The sequence below is a fragment of the Sycon ciliatum genome, chromosome 13, assembly GCF_964019385.1.
Source record: "Sycon ciliatum chromosome 13, ocSycCili1.1, whole genome shotgun sequence".
In the NCBI taxonomy this organism is placed as follows: domain Eukaryota; kingdom Metazoa; phylum Porifera; class Calcarea; order Leucosolenida; family Sycettidae; genus Sycon; species Sycon ciliatum.
In genome coordinates, this window is record NC_088655.1 from 6,317,584 (window position 1) to 6,337,395 (window position 19,812).

The 19,812-nt window shown below is 51.9% G+C and overlaps 2 protein-coding genes across 2 annotated transcripts; one reads left to right on the plus strand and one right to left on the minus strand.

The window, feature by feature from the left end:
- Positions 1–1,754: 1,754 nt before the first annotated feature.
- LOC135829104 (uncharacterized protein K02A2.6-like) lies at positions 1,755–5,984 on the minus strand. Its single transcript, XM_065341511.1, has one exon. The coding sequence runs from the start codon at positions 5,982–5,984 to the stop codon at positions 1,755–1,757; it is 4,230 nt and encodes a 1,409-aa protein (XP_065197583.1).
- Positions 5,985–18,153: 12,169 nt separating this feature from the next.
- On the plus strand, positions 18,154–19,581 carry LOC135829105 (uncharacterized). Its single transcript, XM_065341512.1, has one exon. It carries the CDS (start codon positions 18,154–18,156, stop codon positions 19,579–19,581), a length of 1,428 nt encoding a protein of 475 aa, XP_065197584.1.
- Positions 19,582–19,812: the final 231 nt, after the last annotated feature.

Consider the following 19,812-nt stretch of genomic DNA (forward strand, 5'->3'; position numbering starts at 1 on the left):
GTGAATTTTTTTTTAATTTTTTAAAAGTTTTATTTCTTCTTGTGCAAAACCAAGTAACTAGTTCAATGTCGAGTGGGCAGTGAGTGTTGCATGTTGGCCAGTGTAGACAGGGTAGTTGACAACAACACCAACCATAATGACATTGCTCTTGTATGTGCATGACTGCTTACTTTCACTTTCTTTTTTTGTGGTGCCATCCATGCAACGTCAACATATTTGTTTGCTTCTAGACCAGGCAGGCACAGTGGGTTGGTCAAAGACCATGATTGAGATACGAGAGGTACCTGGTTCAAGTCCTGCCTGGGAGTGGTTTTTCCAGCCGTGCTGCTACCCACAGTCAACTGGGAACTTGTGGCCAGGCACAAGGGGTACATGGATGCAGCTAATAGGGTCGTTCTCGGCACTTGTGCCAGTGGTTGTGAGACTTATCCACTCACCCCCACCGTTAGGCGCTGCATCTGCCGCTAGGGTTTATCGGGTGTTAGCGGCCGTCGTGAGTTCCCTTCGGGAACGGATACGATAATTTACTTCTTTTTTGTTCATGCTAGGTTTTACACTCCATTTCTCTAATAAAATCGTCTTCCATACGGTAAATTGGGAAGTTTAGCTCTGCTCTTTCTAACCGGCATTGGCTTCACTTGGTCCCGCTCATTACAAGTCAGCTATGGCTCCTCATAAGGCAGCTGCTGTCCATTGCTTGGTATTTCACTTCACAACTATTGTAAGTGTGTTGCGGGGATTCCCGAGCTAGTTCCAGGCAGCAGTGTGGCGTTGCTTTCAAGCTTGTTGAACATTTGCATGGCAATTCAAGTTACTCAAAGCAGCACACTATCTCCTCAAAAGGTCGTTATTGTCTGTGATAAGCTCGAAGGCATTAGGGATAGAGTAAGAACTTACTACCGCCGCTAAGCTTCGTTGCGTTTTTAGTGTTCTTGTCATGATATTTTTGTCGGTATTAGACATACATGTCAGTGATCTATCCCCTACATAGGGTAGCCGAGTTGTCGTCCATTGTTCTGACAGGCTTTTGAACCTCCAAAAAGCGTGGAGTCCTTTGAAAAAATCGGCGAAGCAGAACCGTTTCTCGACAGGATGTCACCAGAACACAACCCCAGGCGTGCGCGCATGACACCAACGTACGAAAGTGAGAAACAGTTTGAAATACCGCTGGCTCGAAGAAGTATCCAGGAGCCGGCTAGCGCTCAGGCACTGCTGTACTAGCACGAGTCGATGGTGCGCATCCACACACAACCATAATCAATGCACTTTTGTTTGCAGCGCAGGGGAAATCAAAAATGTTCGACATTCATGTTGTCATGCAGTCGGGGCAAAATCCTGATCTCAACCTCGACGACTTGGCGTTCTTCCACAGCCTGTGTGATAAACGTATTGGTTTATTCTAATAAATACTTTGTAGTAGTCTCCATCGAGGAGCGAGTGGAAAAGAACAACAAAACAAAGAACAGCACAACGGAATCAGCATGCTCAATGTGTAGTCATGCGTGCATGCCAAATACCAATGCATGACGTAAGCTAACGTAAACTGCGTACAATAAGACAGATGCACGCGGGTGGTTGCATATAGGATAGCGTACATAATAATACAACACGCCCTTCCGAGATCATAATGGGTGAACAAGCCAGACTATGATCTAAACATAATAACTATGAAGATACAAAAAAAAACATGAACAAGAGGCAAGGCAACGAGAACAGTCACAGTGTAGCACAGACTACAGAAGAAGAAAAACTAATCAAACATATGACTGTCCTTGGTGTGCAGAAATGTTCAAACGGTCAGGTTGACGGCGGTTACGGGTGCTGCGACGGGGTGCAACAACAGGCTCAGTAGGTGCGGGAACAGCAGGTTCAGACGCACTATCAGTAGAAACGCGATCAGGCAGCAATGGGACATAAGGCCGCAGGAAGCGACGATTTCGCCAAAACACACGACCACTACGTAGCTTGACGTAATAGTCTCGATGGGTACCAATGGCGACAACGATGCCTCGACCTGTCCACCGTTTGGTGCGCGGATCTTGCAGATCTACGTGCATGCCAATAGTGAGCTTAGACAACGTGCGCGGCTGAGACGAATCTGGATCCGGGACAGGTGGAGAATCAGAACTCTCTATACTGGTAGCACGCTGTTTCCACTCCGGGGCAAACGACGAGTGATGCGCCAGCACGAACGATGAGAGCGAACGACCGAATAGCAGCTGGGCAGGACTGGGTCCAGACGGATGTGGGGTATTACGCCATTCCAACAGACCACGCTGGAAGGCATCGGTGTCCAGGTCGCCATTACGAGTGGTTTTCGCAATCAGGTACTTCATGGACTTCACCGCGGACTCGGCATGGCCATTTGATTGCGGGAAGTGCGGGGTTGATGTGATGTGCTTCATCTGCCAACGGTCGCAGAACTCAGTGAAGCGTCGCGACGCATACTGGGGACCACCGTCTGTTGAGATTGCACTGGGAACGCCAACATCTGTAAACCAGCGACGAAGTTGACGAACCACGTCAGAAGATGTGGCTGTGCGGCCTATCTTTGCAACACACGGCCAACCGGTGAGTCGATCGACCAACACAAGGTATTCCCAACCTTGGCAATGGAAGAGGTCAGAGCTGACACTCTCGAACGGCATTGACGGTTGACGGTCACTCTGCAGCGGTTCTCTCGGCAAAGATGGCTGGAACTCACGACAGGGCTGACATGCACGGACAAGGCGGTCAAGCTCAGAGTTCAAACCAGGCCAGTACACTAGTTGACGCGCACGGCGCTTGGTGCGGTCAATTCCTTGGTGTGCAGCGTGTAGATCGTGCAGCACAGATGCACGTAGAGCAGCAGGTACTACGATGCGATTGCCCTTCAGTACGACGGCGGAGTCGACAGATAGGTGTTCGCGTCCATTCCAATAGGGCTGCAGATGCCGTGGAAGGTCGGAACAGGAGCGTGGGAAGCCGGTGAGTACCATCTGCAGGAGATCTTGATACTCAGAGTCCGAGGCGCACGCATCTTGGAGCTTCGCATAGCGTAATGCTGACATCGAACCAGAGTCATCAGCACGGAGGCACGCACGAATAGCAGAACCAGATGGCAGGTCGTCTTCTCCAAGCAGGTCAGATGCTTGTGGGTCGGAGACGGGTGCTCGAGACAGAGCGTCGGCGGCATAATGCAGCTTTCCTTGTCTCCAGGAAGCATGAAATTGGTACGGCCGAAGCTTCAGCAGGAGACGCTGCAAACGAGGATTCTCGACCTGATCCAGGCTATACGTGTTGAAGATCGGAATCAGGGGCTGGTGGTCTACGATGAGGTCGAATCTGCTGCCGGCAAGGTACAGGTGGCACTTGCGCACAGCCCAGACCACAGCAAGACATTCAAGCTCAATCATAGCGTAGCGGCTTTCAGTGTCGGTGATAAAGCGGCTACCACACTGGACGAGGCGCCAGCCAGACGGGTGCAGTTGGAACAGTGCATAGCCGAGACCTTTCGTGCGGGATGCATCTGTTTCCAGACGTGTTTCCAGACCAGGTTGGTAATACGCCAGAATGGGGGGTTCGACCAGAGCATTCTTCACACGGTTGAACGCATCGGTGTGTGGCGTTTCCCACTGGAAAACAGCAGACGTCTTCAGCAGACCACGAAGCGGTGTCGCCAGCTCGGCGATAGCAGGTGTAAACTCAGCAAGCTGATTTACGAGGCCCATGAACGATCGGAGGTCGGTCCGATTCGTCGGGGTGGAGAAGTCGCGGATAGCGGAGAGCTTAGCGTCATCGACAGTCCAACCGTCAGCATTCAGGATGTAGCCGCAGAACTCGATCTCGGTAGCAGCGAACACAAACTTCTTCGCGCTAAGGGTTACGCCGTGCTCGCGCGCACACAATACGCGCCGGACGCGTGCCACATGGTCACCAAGGTCATCATCATAGACGAGACAGTCGTCGACGACCTTTTTGAAATTGGTGATGTTGTCGAATGCCGTGCTCATACGGCGGTTATACTCGTCTCCGGCCGAGATGAGGCCCTGCGGATTGCGCAAGTACTGATACCGGCCCCATGGAGTGATAAACGTTGTCAATGGCCGCGCTGCTTCGCTGAGTGGCACTTGCCAGTAGCCATGGCGAGCATCGAGCTTCGTAAAGAAGCGACCGCTGACACTGGTGACGACATCACGAGGTGGCTGTGTCGGATGCGTGGGACGTTGGATCTGATCGTTCAGCTTCTTGAAGTCCACCGTTAGACGCTTCTCAGTGGTGCCCTTCTTGTCGACTATAACAATAGGGTGGCACCAGTCGCGGGGTTCAGAGACAGGCTCAATGATGCCATCATTCACCATGTTGTCAAGCTGTTCCTTAATCTGGTCCCGAAACGCATAGGGCACTGGTCTAGCATGATGAACACAGGAAGGTGTAGCGTCTGGTTCGAGCTGAATGTCCATTGACGGACCAGACATGGGCTTCAGACTGTCAGAGTCGAACACGTCAGAAAACTCCTCCAGCAGCTCAGTGCGAATCTGGTCGGCGGTGGGCTCAGGTGCTGGTTTGCGCTCAACTCGGCAAACAGAAGGCCAGTTGGGCGGCAGCAATCCGAGCGCACACAGGGATGTCCGGGAGAGCAAGGCATCCGACAGCTCGGAGTACACGTGTATGGTGGTGCGGTGAGTCTTGGAGCCTAGCCCAAGACTGGAACTGATCTGGCCAACGGATACGAGAGGCTGACCGTTCACACCGGTGACAACGTCTGGGTCCTCCGCCAGGTTTTCTGGGAATCCACCCAGAAGGTCAAGATGACGAAGACCAATGGCGTCGACATCACTGCCGGTGTCCGGTATCCAGTTAATGGCTGCACCTGTCTCCTCCGTGTTGAGCGTAGTCGTCACAGACACGGTGCCTTGTTGCCCGGATGATGCTTGCTGGAGCTTCAGCTGGCCGATCTTGGAACCACGTGGCTGCTTGGATTTCTTCGGGCACATTTTTTCAAAATGTCCAGTGGCTTTGCAGCCGTTACAAGTTTTGCCAGCAGCGGGGCAGGCAGACTTGGTATGCGTAGAGCGGCCACACTGGGGACATTTCTTGGGTGATGAATAAGCAGACTGGGGTGCTGCCTTAGAGGTGGCGTCCGGCGCCGGCTTGTCACCAAAGCGTTTCTGACGCTGGTACTGTGACCTACGGGCGGCGTTGATCGATGCTGACGGCAGAATACCATCCCCAGTTTGCTTTGCTGCTTCCTCAGCACGGCAAATCTTTGCGGCGTTAGCTAGTGTCAGGGATTGTTCGGCTAACAATTTGTGCCGAGTGTCGTCATCGTGCACACCCACAACAATCCGGTCACGGAGGATCTCCTCGTGTGCTTGCACCAGCATCTTGGGGCAACTGCTGCACATGCGGGCAGAGCATGCGGAACAGACTTGCAAGTCGGCGAAGTCGCAGGCAGCAAAGGACTCCTTTAAGCCGGTGTAAAAAGCATCAAAGGTTTCACCACGTTGCTGGCGTCGGTTATAGAAGTCTATCCGATCCAGCAACGGGTTACGTTGCCGACGGATATATTTTTTGACAGCACAGATTATGTCCGAGGCATCGGCATTAGTGGCCACGGCGATGATCCCCTCGCGCAAATAACGCTTTATGTCTTCATCTAGTGCCTGGCGTAGAGCACTCACTCGTGTGAGTCGGTCCTGAACGGACAGTTTCTGGCATCTCGCGTAATCCTCCCAAGCCTCCTCCCATGCGTTGAGGTCCGCGAGCGTGGCAGAGGAAAGCAGGATGGGCCGTTCCACCGAGATTTGTTTCGTCGTGGGCTGCGATGTGGATGTATTGCCACTATTGGAGCTACTCAACAGGGCAGTCAGGCGTGCCTCGCGGTCCGCTGCGGCTGTCATCTGTGCCTGCATGAAGGTCAACAGAGCCTGAACATCAGGGCTGACAGGTAAGTTTGGCGTGGCTGCTGCGCCAGGGACAGCATCACTACGAGAGTCGGACATTACGAATCGAAACAAATTTACAGCACTCGCACGAGGTTCACACGACTGAAACGACGGGCCGGGATTGTCAGGTCACAACGGGTGATCTGACCTACCGCCTACAATACTACTACGACAGGTAAGAAAATAGTTCACTGCGCCATGTGATAAACGTATTGGTTTATTCTAATAAATACTTTGTAGTAGTCTCCATCGAGGAGCGAGTGGAAAAGAACAACAAAACAAAGAACAGCACAACGGAATCAGCATGCTCAATGTGTAGTCATGCGTGCATGCCAAATACCAATGCATGACGTAAGCTAACGTAAACTGCGTACAATAAGACAGATGCACGCGGGTGGTTGCATATAGGATAGCGTACATAATAATACAACAGCCTGTAGACAGCCGTGTCACTCGTGGCTAAGGAACCTAAAAGGAGCTTCTGCAGGGTGTGGAAACGTTCTGGCACGAATACACCCCTGCGAAGATGGGGAGCGTTTGTTTGCGTCTGTGTGGCTCCTTCCATGGCGTTCCGGAGAGTGGCCACAACTACCAGCGCCACCGTGGAGGTCATCAAGCTCACAGTTCGAGCGAAGAACTTGGCGATCTCCACGATCAAATCGTGTCTTGGCAATTTGTAAATGCTGCGGTACAAAAGCTGGCAGCGCTGGAGGTGAAAGTCAGTGAGGCTCCAGACTCGATGTCATCAGTGAGTGTAAGTCGTCATCGAAGAGTGAAACTGGACGGCTTTGAAACGAGCTGTGTTTCATCTGTCATTATATATCTTTCATATGCTGCTTTTTTCCACTTTGCAAAGCGTGTTCGTAGCCATAGAATGATTTGGACTGAACTGTAAAAACGCAACGAAGTTTTGCTTAACGGAGGAAGTAATATAAAAGAAGCCTCCAAAATACGCCCAATCCTCTGCTGCCAACGACAGGCAATTCAAAAGCACAGCGAGGATGCCTGCAATGAACAAAAAACTGGTGCAACGTTGGCATACCCGAGTGTTCTCCCCATGTGGGTTGGTAGATTGGTTTTGTTCAGGACAAGAAAGTACGCCACTGGAAATTCAACCAACCAAGTTTGGATGAGATTTCTTCATGCAGATTTACACAAACCACCAGTATTGTACGGGTTACGCACAAAGACATGACTGATTGTGCTGTTCAACTATCTTACCTGCCACTGGAAGTGTAACATTGTGCAGGTGTACAAAGTACCAAAGAATTCCAATCTAGTAGCCGGTTGCTTTACAGAACCATAATTGTGTTCAGTGCGATTTCACATGAAAACATACACCAAATCTCATCAAGACACTTATAAGTATTTTCGAGGTGACCCAAGGTACTCAATAGTGTTGTCTAGGCTGTTGAAGAGAGTGAAAACTGTTGTTCTCCTTTGAAAAAGCTTTCCAATTGTGCATGTATTATTGTGCGTACAACAGATGAACATGAGACCTGATACACATGCACTGGACCTCACTATGTACACCCATATAATCTGACTTTTGTGTTCATACACTAACAAGGATGCACCAGGGATATCCTGACTTACGTCAATATCCTTTGGGTCCAACGAATGTCCAGAATTAAGTAGATATTTTGCTACGGAAACATGACCATTCCCTGCTGCTAAGTGTAATGGTGTTCCACCAGACTAGAAGTAGTAATGTTAATGAATACAAACCAAGTACACAAAAACACACATAAACATACACAAATACACACATACACATGACGATTCACAAACACATAAAAATACGCATATGCATGAACACACACACACACATACGCATGCACACATAGACACACACACACACAAATACACAACCATGCACACAACCATGCATGCACAAAAACACACACACAGGAACAAACAAACACAGCTGATGAGTAAAGGTAACACCGGCAATGGCATAGGGAGTTCTGGATCATTATCAATGAAGATTTCTTTGGGAATTGATGAACAATTTCCTTGGAGACAAGAATGCAATTTTCACTAGTATACTTTCATGCCTGATCATCAGGTGAAATACAGGCAAAATTCAATGAACATGGCATGGCGAATGTTGTGTGTAAGTGTGTGTGCTCGTGCATGTCCAGGAATGTTGAGCCCACACACGCAGGCGTACACACGTGTGTGCGCGCATGAGAGCATTGTTGTTGTACATAACTAGTCCATCACATTTACATGATAGTGGAGTTCAGTAGGATATTGACGTTTCGGTTTGAGACAATTTGTCTTTGGTTATCTTCCCCTTTCTATGTTTATTACATAAACTTGAGACTCCCAAGTTGGGTGGTCAGTTGTTTTGCGTCGTCGAGTTGTAGTAAGGCCGGTATGTCCAAGAGTCTTACTATTTTCGCCATCATCCAGTAACTTCAGGCATTTTTGTTGCCGTGGCGCGTAGCTCGTGCTCTTCTTCGTTGTGCTTTCCTTTGCACCTTGGAGAATTGTTGGAGCTAGGAGTCAGGTCGCCGAATGTCTCAGTAAACCTTGTCAGTTTTGTGCCATTTTGTCGCGCTCACTGACTGTATAAGATCTGGTTACGTTAGTGGACAGTTTGTCAGAACTCGTAACATTTTGTCCTTCTTCTTTTCACAATAATACATTATAATTCATTGTTCTTGCTCTCATTTGTTCGTGCCGCTATATCACCTTGGTGATGCGGAAGGAGACAACGTACGGGAGAAGGTACGTCACGATATGAAGAGAAGGCACAGAAGTATACTCCCAAAAAATATTTAACTGCTTAATTCTTCTTTCTGCTCATACAAAAACGAGAAAGCATCAGGGATAATCTGACTTACATCATCCTTTGGTTCCAACGGATGTCCAGAATTAAGTAGATAATCTACTACGGAAACATGACCTTTCTCTGCTGCAATATGTAATAGTGTCTTACCATCCTGGAAGTAGCAGCAACAACAAAGAAAAACCATGTCCACATATACCCACGAGCATATACATGTTGATGCACACGCACACATGAACCCACGCACATACTCATGCATGAACGCACACACACACACGCAAACACACACACACACACACACACACACACAAACACACACATCCCAAAACACACGCATAAATACATACACACACCTCAGACCCCAGACCTCAGACCTGCCCAACACAGAAGCAATGATAGCGAACAGCTACGTTAGACACAGCAACTAGTGCTGGGATTACACACACACACACACGCACGCACACACACACACACACACACACACATACACACACACACACACACACACACACACACACCTTGATCTTGACCTTGATCTTGCCCATTGCGTATGCAATGATAGCGAATGTCGTAAAGTTCAAGTGAGAACGCGAGCGCAGAACTTGGCATGTCGTTTCAGGTCTCCTGGTCGACGAAACGGGCGACCACGGACACAGAGAAGAGGATCAGGAGCGGGCTGTGGCGGCGGAGTGCTACTCGCAACTCGTCTCCAGCCAGGACGATCTTGGCAACTCTCAAGCCAGGTGGTCATGCCGAGGTCCGCAAGGTCAGTCGACATCACATCTCGCCACCTCTTCTCCGGGCCGTGACGAGGACGGGGGCCAGGCAGCTCACCGAACACCAATTGCGCACGCACACACACACACACACACACACGCACATCTACTACAACACACAGCAATTTGCGGTACTGGGGAGTACCGGCCACCAGAGTGAGAGGCTACGGAGAGAAATGCGTAGACATGGCCGAAGCAGAATGTTGGCGGAGCCAAGTTTCTACGAGAGAGGATTCAGGGTCGGCCGGGTAGACACTGCCGGAGCAGAATGTTGGCGGAGCCAAGTTTCTACAAAAGTCTGCGTCCGAGGGACGACCCTGAGTAGCTGGAAATGAACGTGGCCAACACCTCATTTATTCACTTTATCAAAGTGAATTAGTGATGAGAAAAGGGAGGTGGGATGGTTTAAAAACACTACGAGCAAACAAGACTGATTCAAACACAGAACGGATAAGGAAATATATAGCCAGGCAAACTCTGGCAAGACACGTCGAGTGCGACGTCAAACGAATGTCGCATGTCGCCCACGTTGCGCGCCACATACAAATGCCATGGTGACGCCGACGTGGTGAGCTGCCAAGTATCTACCTCGCAATCCGGCATTTTCAGCATCACTTGGAGGGCCGTTCATTCCATATCCTGACAGACCACAAGCAGCTGACATTTGCTATTAATCTGTCCTCTTCACGTCATTCACGTGAGTTCTCGTGAGTTTCGTCAACTGTTGTACATTGCCGAGTTTGCGACCGACACTCGCTACATGATTAGCTAGGAGAATACTGTCGCTGATGCTCTATCCCGCCCTGACGTTGATGCTGTTAGCCAATCGCACGCTGTTGATTTCACCGCTTTTGCCACTGCCCAAGAGACTGATGCTTAGTTGGCTACCTACATGTCGAAGCCTGACTCACCACTCAAGCTCCAGCGTCTTCCAGTGCCCGGCAGTACCTCTCTGCTTATCTGTGACGTGTCTACCGGTGTAGCTCGCCCATTTGTGCCGCCTTAAATTTCGCCATGATATATGTGTGTCTATCCACAGTCTCGAGAGACAACTCACCAGCTATTATCAATGAAGTAATAATTGTCACCTTTCTGTAGCGCATCCTATCGATCACAGCTTTTCTGCTCTGCAACATTGTTCTTCAAGATTCTGAGCTTTCTGTTTGTCTTTTTCTTTATCATCATCCTGAATGAAACAAGTGAAGTAGGCATTCCCGCTTGCATGGCGATAGTGCGTATAATAATAAAAAAATAAAAAATCACGGTTCGCGTGAGACTCGGCTGGAAGCCGGGTTTTCCGCATCCGTAGGAACGCCACCACCCTTCAAGGATCAAGGCGCAGATGCAGCTCCTAAAGCGGTGGGAGGTGAGTAGATCAGCTCACCAGCAAGTGGTCAAAGACCGAAAATCCCATTCACTGCATCCATGTTTTCCTTATTCCAGGCCACGAGTTCCCAATTAACTGTGGGTCGCAGCACGGCTGGAAAAAATCCTTCCCCTTCCAAGCAGGCAGGCATAGTGGGATGGTCTAAGACCATGATTGAGAAGCAGAGGGTACCAGGTTCAAATAATATTAAATAATAATAATAATAATCCACAGTCTCCGTCATCCTGGTGTTCGTGCTACCCGGTTTTGCTCGCTTTGTTTGGCCATCTATGCAGAAGGATATTGCCACTTGGACCAAGGCCTGCGACTCGTGCTAGCGAACTAAGGTCCAGCGTCATACCCACTCTGCTATTGGTAGCTTTCCTGTGCCGGCTCAGCGTTTTGATTCCATCCACATCGATGTCGTTGGTCCTCTTCCTTCATGCACCGGAAATCGTTATCTCTTGACGTGCGTTGATCGATTCACCCGGTGGCCTGAGGCGTTTCAATCCCCGATGCCACTGCATCCACTGTTGCGTCTGCCTTAGCTTCAGGCTGGATTTCCCGGTTTGGTGTACCTTGTTCTCTTGTCACAGATCGTGGTGCTCATTTTCAGTCGGCCCTCTGGAACAGTTTGATGAAGCTACTGGGATACCAGCGTAAGCGCTATACCGCCTACCATCCCCAGTGCAATGGTTTAATTGAGCGATTCCATCGGCATGTCAAGTCATCACTCCGGACTCTCTCTCTGACTCAACTCACTGGCTCGAAGCGCTACCGCTTATTCTGCTCAGCATCCGGACATCGACAAAGCCTGATAGCAACTGTTCAACGTCAGAACTGGTCTACGGTACAACGCTGCGCCTTCCTGGTGAATTCTTCCCATCTAGTTCCCTGACTCCTGCCAGCGACCGCAGTGATTACGCATCTCATCTGTCTACCTTCCTGCGGTAGATCCGTCCTCTTCCCGTCCGTACTAGCATGAATCCTGTCTATCTGCCCAGCGATTTGGACACAGCCGCTGAAGTGTATTTGCGCCGTGACGCAGTTCGGCTACCACTCCACCCGCCGTATGATGGTCCTTTCCCCGTGGTCAAGCGCACTCCCAAGTACTTCACTCAGCGTATCAATGGTATGGACCAGACTGTCTCTGTTGATCGTGTTAAGCCTGCGCATTTGCTTGATTGACTTGCTGCGCTGGGCATCATCCGCTTTCCGCTACTAGTGTTTCATACTGTACTTCTTTCCTGTATTTTTTGATTTCTTATCATTCCCTTGATTGTTCCCGCGCTCGTTCTCTTGGTGGGAATACTATGGCAGTACGACTCTAGACTCGGACCTTGGGCATATAATTTAATACTTATCATGAACTCGCATCAGCAACTTTAATTTCCCTTTTCTAAATTCGTCATGCATGTTTCTTATTCCTCATGCTTGTACATTTGGTTTGTGTCCTATCCTGTATCATGTTATCCTTTCACCCATTCACGACATAGTCCTTCCCCTGCCTGTCGCCATGTATAGACGGTACGTGACCTCACACTACCCCCGTGCTACGTACGATTCCATGCTCTGCTGGGCATGGCCTCCCTGACTCTTCACTATGATTATCTACACTCATCTGTCTGTAAAATAAACCACTTCCTTATGTCAGTGCATGGCACAACATGGTGTCAAAAGTTAGTCAACCAGGTCTACACTTCGAGTAGAAATGGCCAAGCTCGCGCCGCCTGCAGACTTTGATTTCTCCATTCCAGATGCCTTGCCGGCTTGGAAACGCAGGTTTGTGGGATATTGCCTCGCCTCAGAGCTCAACGCGAAAGACGAGAAAGCACAAATCTCTACGTTGCTCTACTGGCTGTCCCCAGAGGCCGAAACTGTCCTCGATCAACTGGTATTTGACGCCTTTGGAGACGAGGACAAGCATGACAAGGTCATGACGAAGCTGGACGCATACTTTACGCCAGCACTGAACGTGTTTCACCAGAGGACCATTTTCCAACAGTGCGTCTATCTGCCAGGAGAGTCCGTGGAAGAATTTGTTCGGAAACTTCACGCCGTAGCGAAATTCTGTGACTTCGGTGACCAGAAGGACAACAGAATTCGAGATCGCCTCGTGGCTCACCTTCTGGATCGTCAAGTCGCCAAGGAGCTGCAGCAGATTGAGCCCACAAAACTCACCCTCACGGATGCAGTTCTCAGGGCCAGGCAGGCCAAGAAAATCTCCGGAGACGTTGCAGCACAAGCCGCCAGGCCGCAAGTCAATGCTGCATCCCGCTTTGGAGGAAAGCAGCAAGATGCAAGGAGTCGTCTCCAGCGCAGTGACATTCCATCGAAGCCTGCATTAACGCCGTCCATGCAGAGGAAGAGCGGCACTACATCTTCAACAAGTCCGTGGTGTGGCCACGCTGGTTCGCACAAGAGCAACCGTTCTGCGTGTCCTGCATCTGGTCGCAAGTGTAATTCATGCGGAAAGAAGGGCCACTTCGCCGCCGTCTGTCTTTCCACTCCAGCAACCACGCGTGGTGCCAGAGCTGTCACAAATGAATCCTTGCGTCCCCGTCGCCACTCATGGGTGTTGTGGTAGAGCTGTCATCCAACACCAGTCCTTCCCAGTCAACTGACCTGGTCAGTAAGTCAGCCTGTTTGCTCGACAAATTTGATATTCAAGATCGACACAGGTGCTGATGTATCGTGTATCATGCACTTCACTAACAGAATCTCGAACAACGCCCTGTACTCACACCATCCAGTACCAAACTCCTTGGTCCATCTGGTGCACCTCTATCCATCAAGGGTCAGTTCACTGCAGACACCATGCACAAGAGTGAACAGTTCTCTGTGGAGATCGGAAGGAACAGCACTACGAAGTCGGCCTGCTCTGGAAGTCGGCGGAGCGTCCAGCCGACAACTATGCGCAGACCATGGCAACGGCGTCGCGACTTATGGCAAGGCTCGACCGCAACGGCCGGCGGGCGCTGTATGACGACGTCCTTCTGTGCGAGTACGGTGAGCTGGGCGCGATCGAGCTTGAGCCGGACCCGTCGACGGCGGGATACTACATGCCGCATCATGCAGTATTCAAGGCCGAATCCACGACGACGAAGACGCGCGTTGTTTTCAATGCGTCCGCGTCACAGGCCGGCTGTGAGTCGTTGAACGCTCTGCTGGACCCGGGCCCGTCGTTACTACCGAGCTTGGCAGGCTTGCTGATTCCGTTCCGGGAACAGTCGGTCGCCGTGCAAACCGACATCAGGAAGGCCTGCGTTATGATCGGTATGAAGGAGGCCAACCGGCGCTATCTCCGATTTCTGTGGAGCGATGCGTCAGGCAAGATGCAGGTCTGGCGACTGGCGAGGGTGCCGTTTGGGGTGAATTGTTCACCGTTTCTGCTCACAGCAGTGCTGCGGACGCACCTGGAGTCCGCGCTGGAGCATGCTACGCCGACCGAGGCAGACGTCTTTGGCCGGTTGCGCGACAGTCTGTACGTCGATGACTGCATCGCCAGCGTGCAAACGAATGACGCGGCACGCCAGTTCAAGAAGATCCGCACCGCGTGCCATGGATCTGCGGAAGTGGAAGTGCAATGTTTCGCTTGGAGATGACGAGGTACAGTCGAGCGGCAAGGTGCTCGGTCTCTGCTGGAATGGCGAAGAGGATTCGCTTCGCATTCCGGTGCCTCCAGACTGTGACGATCCGACGACAAAGCGCCAGCTGCTGCACTGCGTGGCCAGCCTGTAAGACCCTCTCGGGTTCGAGTCGCCGTACGTCCTGCAGGGAGAGCTGTTCCTCAAGGAGCTATGGCAGGAGGCTGTCGCGTGGGATGACCAGGTGGCTGCAAGCATGCAGGTGCTGATCCGGCGATGGTGGGGAGAGAGGACAGCTCTGCAGCACCAGCCACTGCCGTGCTACCTCAGCTGCAGCGCCGAAGCAGTGGTACATCTGTTTGTCGACGCCTCTGAGAGCGGGTTCGGCTGCTGTATCTACGCCACGTGGCCCAGAGTCAGCGAGCTGGTCTTCAGCAAAGCCAAGGTTGCTCCGATGAAGCAGCAGACCCTGGCACTGATGGAACTGCAGGCAGCATTTGTCGGCAGTCGCTAGCTGCATTTCGTCGCAGGAGAGGTGCGCCTGGCTATCAAGGAGACGCACGCTTGGTTGGATTCGATGACGATGCTACAGTGGGTCGCCGGCCAACCCCATCGCTGGCGAACGTACGTCGCCAACCGGGTCAGCGAAATCCAGGACGTATCCAACGGCCTCGGAATGGAGTGGCATCACTGTCCAGGCAGCGACAACCCGGCCAACCTGGCAAGTCGTGGTGCGACACTGAAGGAGCTGCATCAATCGAGCTGGCAGCATGGCCCCGCCTGGCCAATATGACCAACAGTAGAGTGCACCGAATAAGAGTTACCGGTGAAGGTGAATGTCGTCACCGCCAGCTTGGAGCCCGAGCAGCGCTGGTGGTCGCGCTTATCAAGGTGGCCACGCTTGCTGGGAGTCGCCAAGTGTCTGCTGAGCTGGCGTCCCCAGAGCCGCCCACCGTTGTCGACTCAAGATCTGGAGAGACGAGCCAGGGCACTCGTGTTCCAGAAGGTGCAGCTGAAAGACTGCTCTCACAGCAAAAAGTGTGAGGTAGATGGCTGTCAGGAGCCACACCAATCTCTGCTTCATCACGCCCCCAGGTCATACGTGATGAATGCCACCCATGATATATCCGCTGACGAAGCGCCGGCCGATGCAACAGACTCAACCGATGCGGCGGAATCTGTCAGCGCAACGGCCACACGGAATAATGTATTGCTCCGTGTCATGCCGGTCACACTGGAAGGACCCAGTGGAACAGTTGAGACCTCAGCACTGTTCGACGAGGCATCCACAGTGACATTGATCAACGCAGACCTGGCACGGCGCCTAGGCGCTACTGGGCCCAGTGACCCTCTGTCCCTGAAGTGGACCAACGGCATCACACAGGAGGACAGAGCGAGTGAGAGAGTCAACCTCACTATCCGTACTAGCAGCTCTGCATCTTTCGTCCTCACCAATGTGCGGACTAGGCAAGGCCTAACTCTAGCAGCGCCACCGGTCGATCTGGACAAGGTCAAGAGCAAGTGGGGCCACTTGCACGGTATTGACCTGTCGAAGTGTAACGGCTCACCACCGCAACTGCTGATTGGTCAGGACCACGGCCACCTGACTGTGGCACGGGAAGTTATTGAGGGACCGCCCAATGCTCCCATGGCATCCCGGACCAAACTTGGCTGGGTCATCCATGGCAGCCTCTGCGGACAGCTTCGCAATCGAGTGGACCCGCACATCACGTTGACTATGTGGGAGAAGTCCGACCATGACACTCTGAACCAGTTGGTCGAGGACAGATTCACCGTAGAGAACTTTGGCGTAAAGCTGTGCGCAAAAACACTGAAGTCGTCAGCGATTGCTCACGCTGAAACGTTGCTACAACATACGAGCAAATGGATCGATGGCCGCTACGAGACGGGCCTGCTGTGGAAGCAGGACTGACCACAGCTCCCAGGAAGCTATGACATGGCATTCGGTCGCCTCCGTCACCTGGAACGGAAGATGGATGCCCAGCCAGAATTTGCAGCCAAGTACGAGTCCAAGGTCAATGACTACCTGAAAAAGGGACACGCGCGCAAGCTCTCACCCGATGAAGCTACCAACATCAGCGGCCTTACCTGGTACCTACCGCACTTCGGGGTGTACAAAGTCAACAAGCGCGGCAAATTGAGATTTTTTTCTACGCGGCTGCAAAATCGCTGGCACAAGTCTGAATGATGCGCTAGTCCAGGATCCAGACCTACTTAATTCTCTGGTTGGTGTCCTACTCCGCTTTCGACAATTCAAGGTAGCCTTCGGCGAAGACATCAAAGAGATGTTCCACCAAGTGCATATCCGGGCAGACGACCAGTCGGCACAGTGTTTTCTCTGGCACGGTAACCGCCGCCATGGCGACCCTGAGCAATACTGCATGCAGTCCATGATCTTCGGTGCTGTTTCATCGCCCGCATCAGCGCAGTATGTGATTAAACACAACGCACAGCAGTTCGCTACTCAGTACCCAGAGACGGCCACCGCTATCCAAGAGGACTACTACATAGATGATTACTTCGATAGCCGCAGTACAGAAGCTGAGGCAACCAAGATGGTGGCTCAGAACAGAGAAGTTCAAGCTCGTGGTGGGTTCAAGGTGTGTAACTGGGTGAGCAGCTTGCACACTGTCCTCAGAGCATCGCCTCAGAGCTCCGCGCCGTGGGTGACGTCACGTTCACCGCCAACACTGAGCTGCCAGTGGAGCGTGCGCTAGGGTCGAGGTGAAACCCGAACAGTAACCGCTTCCTGTTCACCGTGCATCCATCACGCCTCAACCAGCTGTCCGATTCGTCATTACGCCCAACCAAAAGAGCGGTCCTGAGTCACGACATGTCCGTGTTTGATCCACTTGGTCTGTTAGCTGGGGTCACAGTGCCTGCCGGAGTATTGCTGCAGGACGTACGGCTCAGTGGCATCGGCTGGGATGATGAGCTCCCAACTAGTCTACTAGCTCGGTGGCGTTCGTGGTGCCAACAGCTACTCGACTTCAACAAGTTTGCACTGCCCAGGTGCTACTCAGTCAAGATCCCTGGATCCCTGGATCCCTGCATGTCTTCTGTGATTCAAGTTCGAAAGCATTCGCAGCAGCTCCCTACCTCAGTGCCGAAGATTTGGAGGGCATCGAGAGTTGCCTAGTATCAGCCAAGGTACGTGTGGCACCACTGAAGCCCATGTCTATCCCACGTCGGGAGTTGCAAGCAGCCGTACGCGGCGTCCGTCTTGCCCAGATGTTGAGAAAAGAGCTCAGAATCGAATGGCAGCTTACAGGGTTCTGGACCGATTCGAGAACCGTCTTGCAGTGGGTACAGTCCGATGCCCGGCAGCACAAGCCATTCGTGGCTCATGGCATCGAAGAGATCCTAGAACACAGCACGGCAAAGGACTGGCGCTGGGTGCCGACAGCAGAAAACGTCGCCGATGATGCTACTCGGTGTCTCTCTGTTGAAGAGCTCTGTGAGGGAAGATGGTGCAAAGGCCCTTCATTCCTGCGAACACTCAAGTTTGAGTGGCCACAACAGCCATCGCCCCCAGCAACAGCCACCACTGACCCAGAGCGGAAGTCCGAGTTCGCTACTCTAACCGTTCATGTCGAGCCGCCCACACAGCTCAGCGAAGCCCTGCCTGAGGCTACCAATTTCATCGTGGGCGAAACTCGTACGCACCACAGCCAGGTTCATGCGTTTCGTGCACAACATCAAGGCAGCAGCCAGAGGCCAGAAGAGCGACATGAAGTCGTCGCCGCAGATTGAAGCAGATGAATTCGAAGCTGTACAACCGCTACTGTGGCGCAATGCTCAGGCCAAGGCATTCTCAGAGGACATCAATGCACTGGACAACAGACAACCTCTACCAAGCAATAGTCGACTACGACAACTGACACCTCTGGTGGACAAACATGGAGTTCTCCGACTCAGGAGTCGTTTGGCGAAAGCCGATTGTCTCAACCACTCAACGAAACAACCTGTTGTCCTGGCCCCTGAGCAGCCGTTCACAAAGCTACTAATCCAGCACTACCACCAAGCCGCTGGCCACCAATGTCAAGAGCTGGTGTTGAATGAGATCCGCCAGCGCTACTGGGTCCTGACTGGTCGCTCCGCAGTCAAGCTCTTGTGGATACTGTCCCAGAAGTGCAAGAATGCAAGCCGCAAACCGCAAGTGCCGATGATGGGCGACCTACCAGCCTCGCGCCTCACGCCCAACATCCGTCCGTTCGCAACGACAGGAGTCGACTACTTTGGTCCTCTGACAGTGAAGGTGGGACGACGTTATGAGAAACGCTGTGGCGTGCTATTCACGTGCCTCGTTACCCGCGCAGTGCATCTGGAAATCGCAACCAGTCTTACCATGGCGATCCGGCGGTTCACAGCCCGGCGTGGTCACCCCGCCAAGATGTACTCCGACAATGGCACAAACCTGCATGGAGTAGATAAGGAGCTGTCGACAGCACTGTCGGCCCTGCAACAAGATCAACTCACCACAGAGCTGACACTGCACAGCATCCAGTGGCATTTCAACCCGCCAGCCGCGCCGCACATGGGTGGAGTCTGGGAGCGTTTGGTGCATTCGGTGAAGAGTGCCCTCCGGGCCATCATGGATGTGCGTACGCCGTCCGACGAGGTGCTCGCTACAGCTTTCGCAGAGGCTGAAGTCCTTGTAAACAGTAGGCCACTGACACACGTTTCTGTTGATCCTAATGATCCGGAGGCATTGACGCCGAGTCATTTAATGATCAGCACGTCCAGTCCCAACCACCCCATCACCGCCAGTACTGATGCTGATTTGTGCCTGCGGAAGGGATGGCGTATAGCTCAGTGTTTAGCTGACATGTTCTGGCAGCGATGGGTGAAAGAGTACCTGCCAGAGCTGTCTCGGCGAACAAAGTGGCACAAGGACCATGCAAGTGCAGCTGACTTGGCAATGGATGATGTGGTCATCATCGCCGACAGCAACCTACCCCCAGGAAGTTGGATTCGTGGTAGAGTCGTCGCCACTCACCCCGGCAAGGATGGTCGTGTACGTGTTGTGGATGTAAAGACTCAGACGGGTACATACCGCAGGCCAGTAGCTCGGTTGTGTAAGCTGGACGTACACAAGCAGGTATGAACTCTCGTGTGGCGGCGGACACTGGTGACTTGTTTATGGTTTGTCGCAAAAGCCGATGTTTAGACTTGCCGCTTTTTGCCAGACTGTCTGTTATGTTTTTTTTTTAATTGATAAGCCTCCCGGGTTGCCTTACCGGGGGGAGAATGTTACAGCCATGGTGTTACAGACACTGGAACGTGAATTCACAATTATTGTATTTGCTCGTTCGAATTTATTTGTATTTTGTTTCTC